Below are 21728 nucleotides of genomic sequence, written 5' to 3'. Positions count from 1 at the left end.
CTTACCTTGGACGTGGGGTATCTTTTCATGGCTGCTCCAGCAAAGCGCAGCCACTGCTCCTTACCTTGGACGAGCGGTATCTCCTCACTGCCACCCCTCCTGACCTTGAACGTGGAATGGCTCCTCTAGGCCCTACTGCGCCCACGCAGCCACCGCTCCTTGGACTGTTTATCCTACAGATGTTTAATTCCTAAAATGTAGTTTCCTTTAAGATTGGGAAAGGAGCTGGGGCTGGGGTAGGGTGCTTGATCTAATTCTCTATTGTTTCCTGGCAGTTGGTGTGAGGTGAAAACGACATACAGTAATACCTAACAATAATTTATTTTCACCCGTTTTTTAGATTTACTGAACAAGAACTCAAGTTGGCAATCATACAAAGTTCTACCCAAGAGCAAATCAAAGTTATGTAAGACACTAAGACAGAATGGTATAAAAGGATTTTCTGTTCTCTCTGCTCTATCCAGTTGTAATGACTGCATCAAAAAACAATGTTTAATATCCACAACACCAAATAAAATATTGAGGTTTTCTAAGTTGCACAAGGATACATCTATTTATTTACATTTAAAAACTACTTTATTCTCTGTCTCACCAATACATGCAAAGGAAAACAAGTACTAAAATGATGCTGGCAGTTTACAAATTAATGGCCTATTTTTTGGTAATAATTAAATTAAATGTCATTTCCTCATTTTCCTATTTAAGATACTTCATTTCCTTTATTACCTTTATCATGATTTGAAATTATTGTTTATTTACTTCTTACCTCATTACAACTTGTTTATTCACTTATGGATCTTGCCAATTTTTTAAATCATAGTTTTCATCAATTTAACGGCCTGGCTTATAGACAACAACACAAAGTATAAATCTGTTAAAATTAATTAAAAAATTATACTGCTCCCAAATAAAAGTCACTGTTTTGGTACCTATAAAATATACCAATATCTTGAAACTATTAAGGATAATGGTGTGTGTGTTCTCCTAGCAATTAAACTGGAAATCTCTTGAAAGCCCAGGTGTCAGTGGTTTAAGGAACCAGTGGAATTCTCTTGTGGGGATTTGCTTAGCTGAGTCCTAGTGGTTTTAAGGCCCTAAGGTAGGAGGCTTCCTGCTTTAACCTAAGCAGCGCTTCACACATCAAGATTTCACATGGACTTGGCATAAGCTTTGGACTGAAGAAAGTGTTTTATTACTTAAAAACAGGTTTAGGGGTAGGGTGGTAGAAACCATGTTCTGGGGAATTTGGAATAAAAGATATCTAAACTTATTTTGCATTCTCAATTACATTTATTCTTCTTTTTCAAAATCAATGTGCTGTAAAAAATTTAATAGTATAATAAAAAATTACTTCTGCCTCAATTTTAAAGACCTAGGCATTTATACTCTTAGAATTTTAGAGATAAATGAAACATTAAGGCTTCTAGAATCAGAGAATCTTTGCCATTTAGCTATGCAAAAAATTAACAGTTTAAACCTTATATTGGGAAACTTTATGATCTTTGGATATTTGCGTTTGATTTCTTTCTCTATAGAGAGAACAGATAAAAACTTGTTTAGTGTTCCCTCCCTTTCCAGGTTGAATTTTATCTTGAGTAGATTTAAAACAAGATTAGCTGTAATAGGATTCCGGGATGTGGGCAGATGTCTACTGGTCATGGATGATCTCTCTTGCAATCAGCTCCTTCATTATTTCATTGGTACCACCATAGATTGTCTGGACACGGGCATCCACATAAGCTCTGGATAAATAAGAAGATGATTAAAGGAATAAACAAAGGATATTAGAAATTATAAATTTTGTCTCACCAGGTAACTATTAATTACTTTACAGTGTTCATTTAATGAAATTCAAACAGTAAAAGTTCTTCATAAATTACTTTTTTTCAGTATGGCATTCACCCTAGATTGGTATGATTATAAAATTCTATTCAGATATTGATCATTTGCATAGATTTGTTTTAGTTTGCTTGAAGAGAGTACAAATTCAAAATAATATTTCCAAGTCTGTTTCTTTTAATTTTGTAAAATTCAGCACATATAATAAGATCCTAAAAAGTGCTATTTTAAATTTAGAAATGAATACAATGTCTTAATAGCTTGTTACCTTTAATGTTTCCCCCCAAAAGTTGAAATCTACTGGTTTTATTTAAAAAAAGAGAAAAGTACATGTTTTCTAACATCCTTTAGAGTCCCACCAATACTGCTGCCATCAGCAGTATAAATTGATGCTTCAGAAAATTATTACCTCACAAAGTTAACAAGTAACTTACTTTTTGGAAAAGATTAATAATCACCCCAGTAATGTATGTGTTGAAAATACTGAGTGACTGAGCACACTGCCATTAAAAAAGACTTTACTTTTGATAGTGATGACAGCAAATATAACACTATATAGTTGTTTTTATGTTTTCTCATTTTATCCTCTCAGCTCTGGAATTAGGGAGGGTAAATACCATTAATTTTGCAGGTAAAGGAACTGAGGTGCTAAAAAGTTAATACATATACTAATTAATGGTTGCTATTTAATGGTCACATAATAGATCATTGGCAACCTGGAATGAAAAGGTAGGTATCTTGCCACTTTGGCAAATATCTTTTTAATTGTATCAATATTTTCATTGATGAAATGATCAATACATTTCATTACAGAAATGTAAGATTAGTTATTGAGCTTTGCAGTTTTCTAGTAGGCAAATTCAAAGGCATTTTTTTTCTAAGCCTTAAACTGTTTTTTTTTTTTTTTTAATTTAATTTGAGAAAAATTAAATGTGCTGGCTCTCTAGGAACATGATCAATTCTGAACTTTTCCTCGTCCAAGTTCATCATGGTACCTTGCAATGGTACCTTACTTGAGCGCTCAGTATTTATTGATTTGATTTACTGTATTACAAAGGAATTTTAGAGTCTCAATACCTACTTTTTGATGAAACTTGAAATCCAGAGACGTTTGTGTTTTCAAATATATTTTTTCTTTCAGACAGATTTCATTGTTGCCCACAAAATCCAGAACTTTCATTTAGAGAACCTATCTGGCATTTCAGCCTACTTCAGCAATTTCAATGCTTTTGGACCTTTTGGACCGAGTTGGGCACATTTTTTTCACATTAAAGAAGTTTCAATGGAGTAGGTAATCGACAGAGACCAGTAGGCCTTTTATAAGTTATTAATTAAATTCAGTCATCAACTAAAATTCACAGAATGGCAGCAGAAGGAATGTTTAACCACACAGGGATGAAGCTCTTTATCTCACACTGTTCTTCCCAGCAAACAGGTCTTGAAATGGCAAAATGTAAGCATCTATTCCCATAGCCCCAAGCCGAATGAGTAAGGCTGAAGTCTGACTCACACTTAAAACCACTCATTTTTATACAAACAGGAAAAAATAAACAAAACAAAAAAGCATCTCCTTGATCTCTGAAACCAAGACTCAGCAACATGCACAGGCATAAGTTCAGTTCAGTTGCTCAGTCATGTCTGACTCTTCGCAACCCCATGGACCACAGCATGCCAGGACTCCCTGTGCATCCCCAGTTCTCGGAGTTAACAAACACACAAATAATACAGTTTAACCTTAAGGTATAAAAAAACACAACTATAATGATTTTTTTTCTATCATATCAAAATATATGTACTTCATTCATATACTGCCTAATGTATCTGATTAGCTTTTTTGATATTATCCACTACTCTCTCTTGTCATCTTATGAAAAGTTCTTTCCCTTTGTCTTTGGAGAGAAAAAAGCAGTCTAGTTTAAAAGTTCATACAGTCTTCAAACTAAGAACCTGCCCAAGAAGGGGACTGTGACTCCTGAAAGGAAGTATGTCTCTCAAACTGAAACCAGAAATTTCAAATAAGTCATCAAGTTACCATTTTTGCTTGCTACTGATCTGATGGAATTGCCTCTGAGAAAACAGACCAAGACTTATGCTACACTCTAATCCTGGACCATGAGATGGCTGACTCTTCTTCACCTAAATGCCTTTCTTAGGAACAGAACTAAACTAGACAAACACTGAACCATGACATTGTCTACATTCCCAGAAGCAGTTATAATAGCACAGTTAAGCAGAAAAATATAAATACCCATTATTATTTTACTTGCTTAAGCACTGTGAATATTATAAATAAGATGAGTTAATATTGTGACTAAAACATAAAAACACACAGGAAAAATTCCAGCAATGCTTTAATTTGTCCTAGCATAACTCAGTTTACTTCTGACTTCATGACTATTCAAAGATTAAAAAAAAAAAAAACCTGCTTTTGTTTAAGGCCTGTTTGAAGTAGTTCTGAAAGGATATACCAAAACCCAAGTCCAAGGATTGATAAAGAAAAGGAAATAAGTTAGTTACTTCATGCCTACATTCTAAAGGAAGGAAAATACCCTACTTGTTGAGTTTTTATAGAAAGTTATAAATTATATATACCCTGTGATGAAAGCTTTCTGAGCTACCCAGTAGCTACAGGAAATTAGTAAATTACATCTATGCTGGAGCTTCTGTTCTTAATATAACTTGAATACAATGTTTATTTTCCTTATTAAGGACTATAAGCAAATAAAATGTCTTCAGTTATACTTGCCAAAGTGATAAATTTGAAAGTAAGTTTGAATACTAGTTTAATACTGTTTCCCTTTTAGATTCCATATTTAGATAATATTATAAGAGGTTTTTAGAAGTTCATAGCATTCTCATTCTCAGATTCAAAACTAAATTGGACTTCTCTCTATATAGCAAAAACTCTCTTGGGAAAATTATATAAGCTGAAAATATTGCCAAATAAGAGGAAAACTATATTTTCTATAATGATAAGGAGAAATGCCATGGAGGGATTACTAAGGCAAAGACTACAGGAAAAGGGAAAGAAGAAACTATGGAGATGGAGGAAGAAACATAGAAGAGGATGCTGCCTATTGACAAACTGGAACTGCTTCGAAACGGAAACAAGAATATTCACGTGTAATGCAATAAAAAGGCTGTATTTATTTTCATTTGAAGGAAATACAAATTCTACTTAGAAAAAAATAACACTTTTGATTTGTTTTTAGAACTAAATAAACAATAAAAAATTTAAGATTTTTTTATTGACTTCAAATGTAGGTTAATTTTTCTGTAATGTGTGTTTTTTTTGATTTTTAAAAAGTGATATTTTCAAAGACATACAAAATGACCAAAAGGTATATGAAAAAATACTGTATCACTAATCACCAGGGAAAATGTAAATCGACCACAATGAAATATCATCTCACATCTGTCTATTAGCTAAAAGGCCAAAAGACAAATGTCGAGGAGATGAAGAAATTGCAATACTGGCACACTGCTGTTACAGAGAATGCGAAGTGGTGCACAGCAGCTGCTATAAAAAACAGTACGGAAGTTCTTCAAAAATTTAAATAAAACTACCGTATGATCCAGAAATCCCACTTCTAGATATTTATACAAAAGAATTGAAATCAAGACCTCCAAGTGATGCTAGCACTCACTTGTTCAATGCAGTATTACTCACAATAGCCAAGATGTGGAAACAACCTGTACATCCATGGACAGATGAATGGATAAAGAAACTGTAGTATAAGATACAATGGAATACTATTCAATCGTAAGCAGAAGGAAGTTCTGCAATATGTCACCACCTGGATGAACCTTGAGGACACTCTGCTAAGTGAAATAAGCCAGTCACAGAAAGACAAATACAACATGATCCCACCTATATGAGGTATCTAAGGTAGTCAAATTCATAGCCTCATAAAGGAATGGTGGCTGCCAGGCACTACGGAGAAGGAGAAATGGGAGGTTACTAACCAATGGGCATAAAGTTTCAGTCAAGCAAGATGAATAAGTTCCAGAGATCTGCTGTACAGCACTGTGCCTAGAGTTAACAATACTGTATGGTACACTTAAAATTCTGTGAAGAGGGTGGATCTCATGTTAAGTGCTCTTAACAACAGTAAAATAAAACAAAATAATTAATAGTCAATGCAAATTAAGGGCTTCCCTGGTAACTAAGACAGTGAAGAATAAGCCTGAAATGCAGGAGACCTGGGTTCAATCCCTTGGGTCAGAAAGATCCCCTGGAGAAAGCAATGGCTACCCACTCCAGTATTCTTGCCTAGAGAATCCCATTGACAGAAGAGCCTGGCAGGCTATATAATCCATGGGGTCGCAAAAAGTCGAACACAACTAAACGACTAAGCACATAACTTAAGAGGGTAAGCCATCTTCAGTCTTTGACAACTCATTTGAGTATGAGTTGCTTCAAACTGGAGGAAATGATCTTGAAATGCATTAAAATGTAAAATATGCATACTTTTGAACTAGCAGTACTACTTTTGGGACTTTGTCCTATTATGATAAAAAACACATGTATCTAAGACAAACGTATGAGTGTTTATTGAAGCATTGTTTGTCACAGTAAAAAACTAGAAAAAAAAATCTGAATAACTAAACATAAACAATTATAGTAAAATACTATTCAACTATAAAAGTGATACTAATCCTGAATAATGATTCAAATAAAGCTTTAGTATATTATATATTTATTTATATTTAATATCTTGTATACTAAAGTATATATTCACTTTTTAAAAAATTATTAAATCCTAGTAGTAAGCTGATAACATGAAGTTGTTTCTAGCTACCTGAACATACTCCATAGGCAGTTGAAAAATGCGAAGATTTTGCACCTCCTTTCCCTCTATCCTCAGTGTACAAAGAACAGGTAAAGAAGTTTTCCTTTTTCTACACACTACCCAGAAAAGCATAACACAACAGGCCTACTTACTTTGCAATGGGATACTCAAACATGTATCCCCAACCTCCATGCAGCTGCAAACAGTCATAAGCTACTCTGTTTTGCAAATCAGATGCCCTAGATGTCCAAAATAAAAAGCAGAAAAGGAACATTTGAAATGAATTTTCATGAGATGCTTTACAGCCAGAAAACAAATGACTGTTTAAATGCATACATTTATCAAACAATTAAAAATAGGCGTATCAGTCAACCAGAGAAGATTGATATAAATTATAAATGAAATAAATCTCAAGAATATTTTCACATAATGAATACTTTCTTCATCAACTATATTTCTGGCTGGGTTTCTGTTAAGTCTAGAAACAAAATGTAGAAAATTTAGACTATTTATTAGGTGTTGGGAACTTTAAGCCTAAAAAGAATATAGTAAAAACTTGAATCTGGTCTAATTTATTCAGATTCTCTGTGTGATATGTTAGCAGAAAAATTATATAGTCATCTACTTTCTTTTGCCTTGTGTAATATGTGTTTGTTTTCTTCAAATATGTCACTTCCTATGCAAAGGCGGCAATTCTGAATTTTTAACTGTAAAAAATATGTTTTAGGGTTTTCAGGAATAAACTGAAAGTAAAAGTGAAAACCTAAGAGGATAGACCTCTATCAAAGCACATACTATCTTCTAGGACACTTATTAAAGATTATTGGGGAATTATTTATTCCTGAAGTATATATATATTAATATGAAGTGCTTGAAAAATATATTCTTTTCTGATCTAATCACAACAATTTTAACTACTGTTAAAATCCATAAAATAACTGGTTAGTTCAAAATCTTTTCAACTTACTTTCAACAGTGGGAAATATAAAACAAAGGTAAGCATAGACCCATTTTCCTATAAAAAATAATTTTTAACTCAAGCCATAGGACAGGTCAAGATGTTCCTGAGAAATACAGTAACAATATAATGATTAACAGACAAGATTCAGGGGGCAGTGATATTTGGAATTCTACACATTTTTGTCTTTGACAAGTATGTTAGTGAAATATTTGCTGGGTTATAAGTAGTTGCTTCCTCTTCTCCAATATGAAATACCAGTATGTCTATAAACCTAGTGTTTTCAAAGAATAAGGCCACCAGCTATCCAAATGTCTTTTTCCAAAAATATCTAAAAATTTTTCACTAGTTAAAAAACTTGCTGTAAATGTAAGTATCTTCCCCCCAAAATGTTAATTTCTAATAATTTCACATGACTTTTCAACCTGGCAAGTTTATTATTTTGGATTATTGGTTCACTACATAATACATACATGCAGAATAGTGGTTCATTACATAAACCACTATTCTGCATATTTCCTCATTCTACTTCTCACTAAAGTGAACACAAGTTAATGAATAACAACAGGAATTTTTTCCAGGTTATTTTTGGGCTAATGAGATGTGAGAATGTTTGTTTTTAAAAGAGGAAACAAAACCCACTTTCAGAATCTGATTTAAACTATGTTCTTGCATCTTAAAATACACAAAAGGCCTATGGGGGGGTGTCTTTTTTCAATTAACTCATCTTTAATAACATTGCTAATCATGTTTAATGAAAATGAAAAATTTTTTTGTTTTGGTTTGTGGTTTTGACCATACCATAAGGTATGCAGGATCTTAGTTCTCCAACCAGGGATCAAACCTGAGACCCCTACAGTGGAAACCCAGAGTCTTAGCCACTGAATGGCCAGGGAAGTCCCTGAAAGTTGTCTTACAGAACATTTTTTTTTTTTTTTCCTTTTGCTTAATAGAGCATGTACAACTTTTGATTGGACAGTCAAAACTTCAGAAATTTTTTCTGAGGTCTAGAAAACCTCTTAAACAGAAAAATCTTGCCTAATCTACTCATTTCACAGATATCAAAATGTTGGCCCAAAAATAATTAAATTTAATTGCAGTTACGTAATGACAGAATTGCGGCTCTATCTCAGGACTCGAAGTATTACTGTTCTTTTGTTGTCTTACTCTACAGCCACTCTTCAGCTAATTTGAGAATCAACTACTACTTGAAATAACAAATTAGTCATCATATTTAATATTTGCTTTTCGAGGGTAAGCTAAAAGTTAAAAAGTAACTTGGGTAAGTTTTAGCACATTATAAATAGGTTTAATGGGAATATTCAGAATTTAAAAAAAAATTGGTCCTTACGGCTAGTTTTCATTCACTCAGCATTCTTCCTTTAAGGCCTTCAAGGCTGAGTTTCACTTTGGAAGAATTCCATAACAGTCTGTGCAAACACCACATTTTAATTACCGTAGCATGCATACCAGTATTTCGCCATGGCAGCAGTGGCAACGTCCAGACGTTTCACTCTGTGCAGCTGGAGACAGCTGTCCACAAAAGCTCTGGTTACACATATGGATGTTTTTAATTCTGCTAGCTTATGCTTCACCGTCTAGAGTTTAAAGGAAATGAAGGAGAAGAGCATATTTTGAGTCACTTAGCATATAAAAAATTATATAGTAAAAGATCTTTGGCAATGGCACCCCACTCCAGTACTCTTGCCTGGAAAATCCCATGGATGGAGGAGCCTGGTAGGCTGCAGTCTATAGGGTCGCTAAGAGTCAGACACTACTGAGCGACTTCACTTTCAATTTTCACTTTCCACTTTCATGCATTGGAGGAGGAAATGGCAACCCACTCCAGTGTTCTTGCCTGGAGAATCCCAGGGACGGGGGAGCCTGGTGGGCTGCCGTCTATGGCGTCGCACAGAGTTGGACATGACTGAAGCGACTCAGCAGCAGCAGATCAAAACAGATGTGGAATTACTGTGTTTTTTTTTTTTTCCCTTCAAAAAAGATGCATATTAACTACACAGCTAATGTTATATTTCATTACTAAGAAAATGTACCAAAAGACAAGATGCAAAGGTCGATACATACAAAATAACATCTCATATTTTAGGTTAAAAAATTTAGACTACTTAGGGAACTTTTCAGAGAAGGCAATGGCACCCCACTCCAGCACTCTTGCCTGGAGAATCCCAGGGACGGGGGAGCCTGGTGGGCTGCCGTCTATGGGGTCGCACAGAGTTGGACACGACTAAAGTGACTTAGCAGCAGCAGCAGCAGGGAACTTTTGGAAGAACAGCATGACTAATGGGTGAGCACCATTGTGTGGTACAGTCCTTTAGGTACAGCTGTTGAAAATACCTGTTCTCCTCTGGAATCTAAATCCATGAAGAACTATTAATGAAATCAAGTATGCACATTTCCTGCTTCTCTGTATTGGAATAAAGAAACAAGCTAGGACAATATAAAAATATTATTAGACATTAAGGGCGTCCCTGGTGGCTAAGTGGTAAAGAATCCACCTGCCAACGCAGGAGACACAGGTTCGGTCCCTGACCCAGAGAGATCCCACATACCTTGGGACAACTAAGCCCATGTGTCCCAGCCCCTGCTTACCACAACTAGAGAAAAGCCCATGCGGCAACACAGACACAGCACGGCCAAAAAAATTTAACAAATAAATAAATAAAATTTAAAAACTGTATATTTAAAAAACATATTTATACTTGTTGTTCAGTCACTCAGTTGTATCCAACTCTTTGAGACCCCATGGACTGCAGCATGCCAGGCTTCCCTGGCTTTCACTATTCCTGGAGTTTGCTCAAACTCATGTCCATCGAGTTGGTGATGCTATCCAACCATCTTATCCTCTGCCGCCACCTTCTCCTGCCCTCAATCTTTCCCAGCATCAGGGTCTTTTCCAATGAGTCAGTTCTTCACATCAGGTGGCCAAAGTACTGGAGCTTCAGCATCATTCCTTCCAGTGAATATTCAGGGTTGATTTCCTTTAGGATTGACTGGTTTGATCTCCTTGCTGTCCAAGAGACTCTTAAGAATCTTCTCCAGCAACATAGTTCAAAAGCATCAATTCTTCAGCGCTCACTGTCTTTATGTTTCAACTCTCACATCCGTACATGACTAGTGGAAAAACCATAGGTTGTTTTTAAAATAATTATTTATTTAATTATTTTTGGCTGTGTCATGTCTTAGTCACAGCATGCAGGATCTTCACTGTGGTGCACGGGCTCTGTAGTTGCAGCACACCAACATGTGGGATCTTAGTTCCCCAACCGGGGATTGAACCTGCATTCCCTGCATTGGAAGGTGGCATCTAGCCTGGCTTTTCACATGATGTACTCTGCATATAAGTTAAATAAGCCGGTGATAATGTATGGCCTGGATGTACTCCTTTCCCAATTTAGAACCAGTCCGTTGTTCCATGTCCAGTTCTAACTGTTGCTTCTTGATCTGCAAATAGGTTTCTCAGGAGGAAGGTAAGGTGGTCTGGTATTCCCATCTCTTTCAGAATTTTCCACAGTTTGTTGTAATCCACACAGTCAAAGGCTTTAGTGTAGTCAGTGAAACAGAATTCTTCCCTTGCTTTTTCTATGATCCAATGGATGCTGGCAAATTGATCTCTAATTCCTCTGTTTTTTCTAAATCCATCTTGTACATCTGTTAGTTCTTGGTTCATGTACTGTTGAAGTCTAGTTTGAAGGATCTGAGCGTTACTTGCTAGCATGTGCACGCATGCGTGCTAAGTTGCTTCAGTTGTGTTCGACTCTGTGTGACCCTATGAACTGTGTTGCCCACTAAGCTCCTCTGTCCATGATTCTCCAGGCAAGAATACTGGAGTGGGTTGCCATGCCCTTGTCCAGGGGATCATCGCAACCCAGGGATCAAACCCGCATGTCCTGAAACCCAGGCAAATCTTTACCTCTGAGCTATGACAGAAGCCCTGCTAGCATGTAAAATGAGTGTTTCACATGCTACTGCATACATGCAGTAGTTTGAACATTCTTTGGCAATGCCCTTCTTTGGGATTGGAATGAACTTTTCCAGTCCTGTGGCCACTGATGACTTTTGCAAATTTGCTGGCATACTGAGTGCAGCACTTCAACATCATCTTTTAGGTTTTGAAATAGCTCAGCTGGAATTCTATCACCTCCACTAGCTTTGTTCATAGTAATGTTTCCTAAGTCCCACTTGACTTCACACTCCAGGATGTCTGCCTCTAGGTGAATGACCACACCATCGTGGTTATCCAGGTCATTAAGACCTCTTTTGTACAGGTCTTCTGTATCTTCTTGCCATCTCTTCTTAATCTCTTCTGCTTCTGTTAGGTTCTTACCGTTTCCATCCTTTATTGTGCCCATCTTCGCGTGAAATATTTCCTTTGTATCTCTAACTTTCTCGAAAAGATCTCTAGTCTTTCCCATTCTATTGTTTTCCTCTATTTCTTTGCATTGTTCACTTAAAAAGGCTTTCTTATTTCTCCTTGCTATTTTTTGGAACTCTGCATTCAGTTGGGTGTATCTTTCCCTTTCTCCTTTGCCTTTAGCTTCTCTTCTTTTCTCAGCTATTTGTAAGGCCTCCTCAGACAACCATTTTGTCTAATTGCATTTCTATTTCTTTGGGATGATTTTGGTCACTGCCTCCTGTACAATGTTACAAACCTCCATCCGTACTGCAAAATATTTACTCTATATCTGCAGAATGCAATAGAAGAATAGAATCGGAACACTCGAGACGTCAAAGCCCAGTACCTCCCCAACCTCTGCTGCCTTTCCCCACTCTCCCTCTTACCTCTTTCAGTAGCTCGCACGGTCCTTAACTTGAACTGCATGGTCTGCAACTGTCAGTGTCAACATACCTATTCACCTCCTCCTGCTGGCCATAGACAACTAACAGCATTCTAATCATTCTACTATTCTAATCATTCTATCGAGACCAGCGTCAACTATTCTTGATGGCTCTAACTTCAATCCAATTTTCTTGTATTCCTGATTTTATTGTTCCTGTGGAAATTCAAATAGAAACAGAGTTTTGATCATTCTGCTTGGAACCTAAGTGAGATCTTCACTGTGGCTGATAAAAGGCATGGAAGACAGTGACAGTGGCACTAAGTTGATGGCACAGTGAAACTCACACTAGAAATTATAAATGCACTCCACCTCCACAACCAGTGAACCAGTGAAGTTGCTCAGTCGTGTCTGACTCTTTGCGATCCCATGGACTGTTACCCACCAGGCTCCTCCCTCCATGGAATTTTCCAGGCAAGAGTACTGGAGTGGGTTGCCACTTCCTTCTCCAGGGGATCTTCCTGACGCAGGGACTGAACCAGGTTTCCCGCGTTCCAGGCAGACGCTTTACCGTCTGAGCCACCAGGGAAGCCCCCTCACCAGCACAATGTCTAGTTCAAAACCATGACAGCCTTCTCCCAGGAAGGCTTCAAGGAGCAGAGGGTGCTGACCCTCGTTTGCTGCCATTACAACAATCTTAAACCATAAAACCTAACCCTTCAAAGCATTATTGTGGTGGAGACCGTTAGAGTACTTTCCATTTTTGGAAAAGAGTAGAAAAGGAGTACAATAAAACTCAGGACCAGGCAAAACTCACAGTATGTCAGCTAAAGGCATTCTAAGGGACAGATTCCCCATACATGTCTCAACATAACTACTGTGCTGCTGAAGAACCCAACTGACTGCCTTTCCCTTGAGTTTACTCCATCCCTCTCTGGTAACAGAAAATGACACTGACTTCTAATGATTCTAAAACCAAGCAGTGGGAAGGTTGGTACCACACCTTTCTACCTCTTGTATTGCTGTTGTTCAGTGGCATCTGACTCTTTGCGACACTATGAACTGCAGCACTACAAGCTCCCCTGTCCTTCATGATCGCCCAGAGTTTGCCCAAACTCACGTCCATTGAGTCAATGATGCCATCCAACCATCTCATCTTCTGTCGTCTCCTTTTCTTCCTGCCCTCAATCTTTCCCAGCATCAGGGTCTTTTCCAATGAGCTTGCTCTTTGCATCAGGTGCCCAAAGTACTGAAGCTTCAGCTTCAGCATTAGTTCTTCCAGTGAATATTCAGGGTTGATTTCCTTTAGAATTGACTGGTTTGATCTCCTTGCTGTCCAAGGGACTCTCAAGAGTCTTCTTAAGCACCACAGTTTGAAAGCATGAATTCTTCAGTGCTCAGCCTTCTTTATAGTCCAACTATCACATCCGTACATAACTAATAGAAAAACCATAGCTTTGACTACATTGACCTCTGTTGGCCTCTAATTCAAAACGTGACAGGTTACACCAAAACTTTCTTCCTTTCTCAGACTTCCCCTTACTTTTTCAATCTCCCTTTCTATTCATTTATATTTAACAAAGCCAAATGTCTACATTTTAGTCAGCACAAAATTTCCCACTCCCACCCCACACATCCGAATTTACTCACAGAAAAATCTAAAAGTGGAATAGGAAACAAAATAGTGGAGCAATACCCTCCTACACATTAAAAACAGATGAGTGTATATTTCATGAAAATCCCTGAAATGGAATTTTTAGCTTAGTATTGGTGTAGATCAATGACACTACCTATGAGACTTCATTTGAAAAATAAGGAAGAATCTGACAAGTCTCAATATACTTTTGCACACCCCATGCACAGCATGTGATGGCACATGAAAGAATTTTTTTGAATGGTTGTTTATTTATTTATTTCCTTTTAGCTGTGCTGGGTCTTTGTTGCTGGGCTTTTCTCTAGTTGCAACGCACAGGCTTCTTGTTGCAGTGGCTTCTCTTGTTGGAGCGCATGGGCTATTGGCAAGGAGGCTTCTTAGTTGTGGCACATGGACTCAATAGTTGCAGCTTGCAGGTTCTAGAGCACTAGCTCAGTAGCTGTGGTGCAAGGGCATAGTTGCTTCGAGGCATGTGGGATCTTCCTGGATCAGGGATTGAACCCATGTCTCCTGCACTGGCAGGAAGATTCTTTACCACTGAGCCACCAGGGAAGCCCAGATTTAAGAATTTATGCACTATTTACAACAGAATCAAGATCTCTAAGCCCAACTCATAAGAGAACTGCTTTGATGAAAATGCTAAGAGCTTCTAGAAGCTAAAGTTAAATTTCAGACCAGGATGGGCTCATTTAGAACATTCTTGCTGTGCATTCAGGTGCACAGGTTTGAAGGAATTAATGCCTGCAAGAGCACATAATTTACTCTTTGGGGATAAAGAGTAAATATTTACATATTTGTGGCATTGAGCTGAGTGTTACCAAACAGATTTGGTCTTTGCTCTTCACTGCAGACAATGCATCATGCTTTCAGAAACTATGGTAGCTAATAATTGTACCACCTGTTATTAGCAAGGTGCCTTTGGTGAATGATCAGCATGCTCACAGCAGTATTTTTTAACATTTATTACTAGTCACTCATAGATACTACTGAAGCTAGCATTTTCCCCTAAAGTTGCAAAGTGGATCAGATAGCATCTCTTTCTGAGTTCTGAATAATACAATTCTTAAAAACACAGAATTATGGAATTAGAAGACACTCTGGAGAAGTTTCTGAGCCCAGTATTTCATTTAAACAGCGTGACTCAAGGATAAACTATAAAATTTAGGTTTACTATCTGATTTTACAGTTAATTAACCCTACACTTGGGCTTCCCAGGTGGCACTAGTGGTAAAGAACCCTCCTGCCCATGCAGGAGACTTAAGAGATGCGAGTTTGATTCCTGGGTCAGGAAGATCCCCTGGAGGACGGCATGGCAACCCAGTATTCTTGCCTGGAGAATCCCATGGACAGAGGAGACTGGCAGGCTACAGTCCACAGGGTCGCAAAGAGTCAAACACGATTAAATGAGTTGACAGGCATGCACACAATCCCACACTCAAGGTCTAAGAACTGAATAGTCCCTTTTTGGAGAAATATAAGGAAGAAGTGTTATTTTTTACCTATCCTATTTTATTTCCTAATACTTTGTCCTCTTAGAAGAGCATATACCACACAGGAAAGAACTAAAGCTTGTGTTAGAAAAGAATGGGAGAAGGCACTGGCAACCCACTCCAGTATTCTTGTCTGGAAAATCCTATGGACGGAGGAGCCTGGTAGGCTGCAGTCCATGGGGTTGCGAAGAGTTGGACACAACAGAGTGACTTCACTTTCACTTTTCACTTTCATGCACTGGAGAAGGAAATGGCAACCCACTCCAGTGTTCTTGCCTGGAGAATCCCAGGGACAGGGGAGCCTGGTGGGCTGCAGTCCATGGGGTCGCACAGAGTCAGACATGACTGAAATGACTTAGCAGCAGCAGCAGCAGAAAAAAACACTGAATTTTCACTTCACTGTCCATGGGTGAAAGAGATGGGAAAAGAAGAGGAGTCTATCTACTTTGGATTTCTGGGTAATAAAACTAGTGAATGGCTTTCACTAGAGGCAGTAAAACTAGCTCTGGAACCTAAACCTAGAGTGTAGGTTCCAGGGCTAGAATATTTATGAAACCTTGAGCATATAACTAAACCTCTCCATGCTTCAGCATCCTTTTCTGTAAAATAAGGATAAATGTAATATGTATTATATGCAGTTGCTAAGAAAAAAGGAGAGACAATTTTTAGCACAGTGCCTGGCATACAGAGAACATCAATCAATGACACACATTATCATTATTTAATATCTGAATTTTACTATTGTATTGTCCATTCCATGGAAAACCATAAGACTGGACAGCAACTTTGGAGACTATGGATGAGATAAAAGGAAAATCCTGTAACTACTGCAACTTAAGTATGGTAGATCTCCAGTCTAAAAAGAAAATAAATCTTATAAAATGTGTCCAAGTGGTCAGAAAGGCCCAAAATGTTCAAAATTCTAGGATAACAGATATCAGGAAACTGAATCATTACATGGTCATAAAAATGACATTTGGATACATATAATATAACATATAATATACATATAATATACATATACATATAATATGTATATTATATACATATACATATAATGTATAAATATAAATATATAAATATAAATATAAATATAAATATACATATAAAATATACATATAATATAATAAAATATATATATTTTAAAGTCTACTATTTTATTTTATTTTATTTTATTATTATTTTTTTAAGTCTACTATTTTAATTTAATATTGGAACATATAATATAACATATAATATACATATAATATGTATATTATATACATATACATATAATGTATGTGTACATTATATGTACACATACATATAAATATACATATAAAATATACATATAATATAATAAAATATATATATTTTAAAGTCTACTATTTTATTTTATTTTATTATTATTTTTTTAAGTCTACTATTTTAATTTAATATTGGAACCATAATGGTAAAGAACCTGCCTGCCAATGCAGAAGACATAAGAGACACGGGTTCAATCCCTGGGCAGGGATGATCCTGTGGAGAAGGGCTTGGCAACCCACTCCTGTATTCTTGCCTGGAGAATCCCATGAACAGAGGAGCCTGGTGGGCTACAGTCCATGGAGTTGCAAACAGACACGACTGAAGCGACTCAGCATGCACGTATAAACACATATTATTCATTCTTCTCTGAATACATATCTAGATGGAGTATGAAAATATTATTCAAAGGTACTTATTTATATAAAACAAGAAGATCAGAAGAAATATCTCAGAAATCTCAGAACCACACATCTACTTGGAAAACAATACTGCTCTTACCAATGCCTGTAGAAGCAGGATGGCACTGCCACCTAGTGAAAGTTTAGTGAACTACCTTTAAAGAAGGCAACAATAAAATGGCACTTGCTTTGAAAAGGACTGTTATCTTTTTGCTCTCAAAATACATACATATATATCTACACATATGCACATGTATGTTATTAAATAAGTAAATATTTTAGAAGAATCTAATATTGGAAAATATTATACCAATTTTCTATATTTTTCATGGTTACATGTCAAATAATATTTAACGTTCTGAAGTCTACAGGAAATCTGGGTAATAATATTGTCATTTTTGTTGTAATTTAATATGCAATTCATAAACACAGGATTTCCAAGGGGATGGAAAATATGTCTATTTGATTCACTTTTTATAGTACCCAGAATAGGGCTAAAGGCAAGGGCATTTTTTAAATTATTTTTTAATTGAAGGATAATTGCTTTACAGAATTTTGTCGTTTTCTGTCAAACCTCAACATGAATCAGCCATAGATATATATACACATATAAACAATTTTGGTGAAAGGGGTAGTGGTTGGCTTTGAGAAGCAAATGATACTAATTCCACTTTGGATATATCCGGGAAAGTCAAAGAGTGATAACAAGTAGTATCACTCGGTTTGTGTTGCTAGGAGCTTACAGTATTTCCAGAGTCATGTCTATCAAATTACATTTGAGCATACAACCTTCAGAAGGCAATCAATACATGTTTGCTCACTGAAACAAATAGTGCATATCAGTGTTTCTCAAAATGAAAAGATTACATGAAAAAGAAAATGACTGGTGTGTTGATAACAGAGAAACAGCAGTATGATTACTTTATGGTAGCCTAGCGTAATCAATGGCATCCTGTGTCTGTGTGCATAAATTTTGATAAATTTAACTTTTTGTAATAAATTTGTACATACTTTATGGTAGTAAATGATAAATTAGACAAGTATCTACACATTTTATGCATTCATGATATACATTTTTTTTTTTGTATTTCTCAGCCACACAGTTCATCTGCACTATTTAAATTGTCTTAAAATCTTCAGAAAATTTTCCAATGTATTTATTGAAAAAAATCCACATGTAAATGGACCTGTGCCATTCAAACCTGTGCCGTTCATGGGTCAACTGGAGTAGCTAACTTTAATGAAAGCTTGCGTTGCCAGGCAATATTCTAAGCCCTTTATGGGTATTATCTTCATAACAACTCTGTGAGGTACCTACTCATATTACTCACATCTTACCAAGAAGAAAGTACTTTTGAGAGAGATAATACAACTTGCCTAGACCATAAAGACTTAAGGAGTTGTACTAAGTTTTAAGTCACACCTGAATTTAACTTCATATATAACGCTGTGCTGAAAACTTACCAAAGTATTTCATCTTTCCTTTTCCCTTTGCAACGAACTTTGCAATTATACTTCCAACTGCAGGATTTTTGATGACTGCATTATTTTTAAGTTTTTTCTTCATTTAAGAAGAAATTAGAGGGTTTAAAATTTGATTGACATTTTAGTGATTAAGGTCACCATATTCTGAGTTATTCTGAAAATACCTTAAACTTCTTGGCAAAAGCCAGGAAGAAGCAAAACCCTTGCAGTAAAGCTAATACACAAAAAAGCAGAAGATTCTGCTATAAAGGCATGATCACTAACCTCATTTGGGTCCTCAATACTGCCAGAAAGCTTACTGTAAGTGTCCCTAGTGTTCAGTCTCTCACTCCAAAGAAAGGATTTCAAACCTTCCTACTTCCAACCCTATTCACTCACATTTCTTATTTCCCTATCGATACATAAAGACATGGAAGTCTTCTGAAGACATTTTGCAAACAAGAGAATGGGAGAGACTAGAGATCTCTTCAAGAATATTAGAGAAGGCTTTACAAATAGCTGTGAAAAGAAGAGAAGCAAAAGGCAAAGGAGAAAAGGAAAGATATACCCATTTGAATGCAGAGTTTCAAAGAATAGGAAGGAGAGATAAGAAAGCCTTCCTCAGTGATCAGTGCAAAGAAATAGAGGAAAACAATAGAATGGGAAAGACTAGAGGTCTCTTCAAGAAAATTAGAGATACCAAGGGAACATTTCATGCAAAGATGGGCACAATAAAGGACAGAAATGGTACAGACCTAACAGAAGGAGAAGAAATTAAGAAGAGGTGACAAAAATACACAAAAGAACTATACAAAAAAGATCTTTATGACCCAGATCATCACGATGGTGAGGTCACTCACCTAGAGGCAGGCATCCTGGAATGCGAAGTCAAGTGGGCTTTAGGAAGCATCACTACAAACAAAGCTAGTGGAGGTGATGGAATTCCAGTTGAGCTATTTCAAACCCTGAAAGATGATGCTTTGAAACTGCTGCACTCAATATGCCAGCAAATTTGGAAAACTCAGCAGTGGCCACAGGACTGGAAAAGGTCAGTTTTCATTCCAATCCCAAAGAAAGGCAATGCCAAAGAATGCTCAAACTACCGCACAATTGCACTCATCTCACACCCTAGCAAAGTAATGCTCAAAATTCTCCAAGCCAGGCTTCAACAGTACATCAACTGTGAACTTCCAGATGTTCAAGCTGGTTTTAGAAAAGGCAGAGGAACCAGAGATCAAATTGCCAACATCCATTAGATCATCATAAAAGTGAGAGAGCTCCAGAAAAACATTTACTTTTGCTTTACTGACTATGCCAAAGCCTTTGACTGTGTGGATGACAATAAACTGTAGAAAATTCTTAAAGAGATGGGACTACCAGACCACCTGACCTGCCTCCTGAGAAATCTGTATGCAGGACAGGAAGCAACAGACTGGTTCCAAATCAGGAAAAGAGTACATCAAGGCTGTATATTGTCACCCTGCTAATTTAACTTATATGCAGAGTACATCATGAGAAACACTGGGCTGGATGAAGCACAAGCTGGAATCAAGATTGCTTGGAGAAATATCAAAAACCTAAGATACACAGATGACACCACCCTTATGGCAGAAAGTGAAGAAGAACCAAAAATCCTCTTGATGAAAGTGAAAGAGGAGAGTTAAAAAGTTGGCTTAAAGCTCAACATTCAGCAAACTAAGATTGTGGCATCCAGTCCCATCACTTCATGGCAAATAGATGGGGAAACAGTGGAAACAGTGACTAATTTAATTTTGGGGGGGCTCCAAAATCACTGCAGGTGGTGATTGCAGCCATGAAATTAAAAGACGCTTACTTCTTGGAAGGAAAGTTATGACCAACCTAGACAGCATATTAAAAAGCAGACCTTTGTCAACAAAGGTCCGTCTAGTCAAAGCTATGGTTTTTCCAGTAGTCATGTACCTGGATGTGAGAGCTGGACATTTTTCTAGTAGTCATGTACCTGGATGTGAGAGCTGGATTATACAGAAAGCCGAGTGCCAAAGAATTGATGCTCTTGAACTGTGGTGTGTTAGAAAAGACTCTTGAGAGTCCTTTGGACTGCAAGGAAATCCAATCAGTCCATCCTAAAGGAAATCAGTCCTGAACATTCATTGGAAGGACTGATGCTGAAGCTGAAACTCCAATACTTTGGCCACCTGATGTGAAGAACTGACTCATTGGAAAAGACCCTGATGCTGGGAAAGATTGAAGGCGGGAGGAGAAGGCGATGACAGAGGATGAGATGGTTGGATGGCATCACCAACTCAATGGACATGAATTTGAGCAAGCTCCAGGAGTTGGTGATGGACAAGGAGGCCTGGTGTGCTGTAGTCCTTGGGGTCACAAACAGTCGGACACAACTGAATGACTGAACTGAACTGAACTGTTGGAGAAGATTCTTGAGAGTCCCTTGGACTGCAAGGAGATCAAACCAGTCTATCCTAAAGGAAATTAATCCTCAATATTCATTGGAAGGACTGGTGCTGAAGCTGAAACTCCAATACTTTGGCCACTTGATGCGAAGAATTGACTCATTGGAAAAGATCCTGATCCTGGGAAAGACTGAAGGCAAGAGGAGAAGGGGAAAACAGAGAATGAGATGGTTTGATGGCATTACCAACTCAACGGACATGAGTTTGAGCAAGCTACGGGAGTTGGTGATGGACAGGGAAGGCTGGCGTGCTTCAGTGCATGGGGTTTCAAAGATTTGGACCTTACTGAGAGACTGAAATGAACTGAGGAGCGACCCTTGCTCATTCTTTCCTCTTTTCTTCCTGTTTCAATGGTAGAAAGGCCTTTCCTATCAGGGATGTGAAAGCCTATCTTTCAATGCACTTTGGCATCCATACCCTCACACTTTCTCAAAGATCATATACAGTTAATTATAGTTTCCATATCTGCAATCTTTCCCTCTTTACTAAATCCTTTCTCTAGGCATTAAAATATAACTCTAGCATTCTCATTGTAGTAATAATAACAGAAGTTAAGAATTGTCATTTACTTCACATGGTCTCCAAATGTTTCCCTC

General features: G+C 37.1%; 1 protein-coding gene across 23 annotated transcripts in view; it reads right to left on the bottom strand.

Annotated features, from left to right (window-relative positions):
* Positions 1–553: 553 nt before the first annotated feature.
* The window catches only part of ACADL (acyl-CoA dehydrogenase long chain), a 41399-nt gene continuing 20224 nt past the window's right edge, over positions 554–21728 (bottom strand). For 15 of the 23 annotated variants that reach the window (XM_086342020.1, XM_086342031.1, XM_086342078.1 and 12 more), the window contains 3 exons: positions 9061–9188; positions 6785–6871; positions 554–1742 (listed from right to left, as the gene is read on the bottom strand). In XM_086342020.1, the coding sequence (XP_086198146.1) occupies positions 1649–1742; positions 6785–6871; positions 9061–9188 (309 nt within the window). In that variant the 3' untranslated portion in view covers positions 554–1648. Of the gene's footprint in view, positions 1743–6784; positions 6872–9060; positions 9189–12390; positions 12603–13506; positions 13824–21728 lie in introns of all 23 variants that reach the window. The other 8 variants (XR_015142504.1, XR_015142505.1, XR_015142508.1 and 5 more) reach the window with 4 other exon arrangements.

Source organism: Bos grunniens, chromosome 2, assembly GCF_055505025.1.
Source record: "Bos grunniens cultivar Pamir isolate PY7600 chromosome 2, Bosgru_T2T1.0, whole genome shotgun sequence".
Lineage (NCBI taxonomy): Eukaryota > Metazoa > Chordata > Mammalia > Artiodactyla > Bovidae > Bos > Bos grunniens.
Note: the sequence above shows the minus strand (reverse complement) of the source record. Positions and strands in the feature narration are given on the sequence as shown.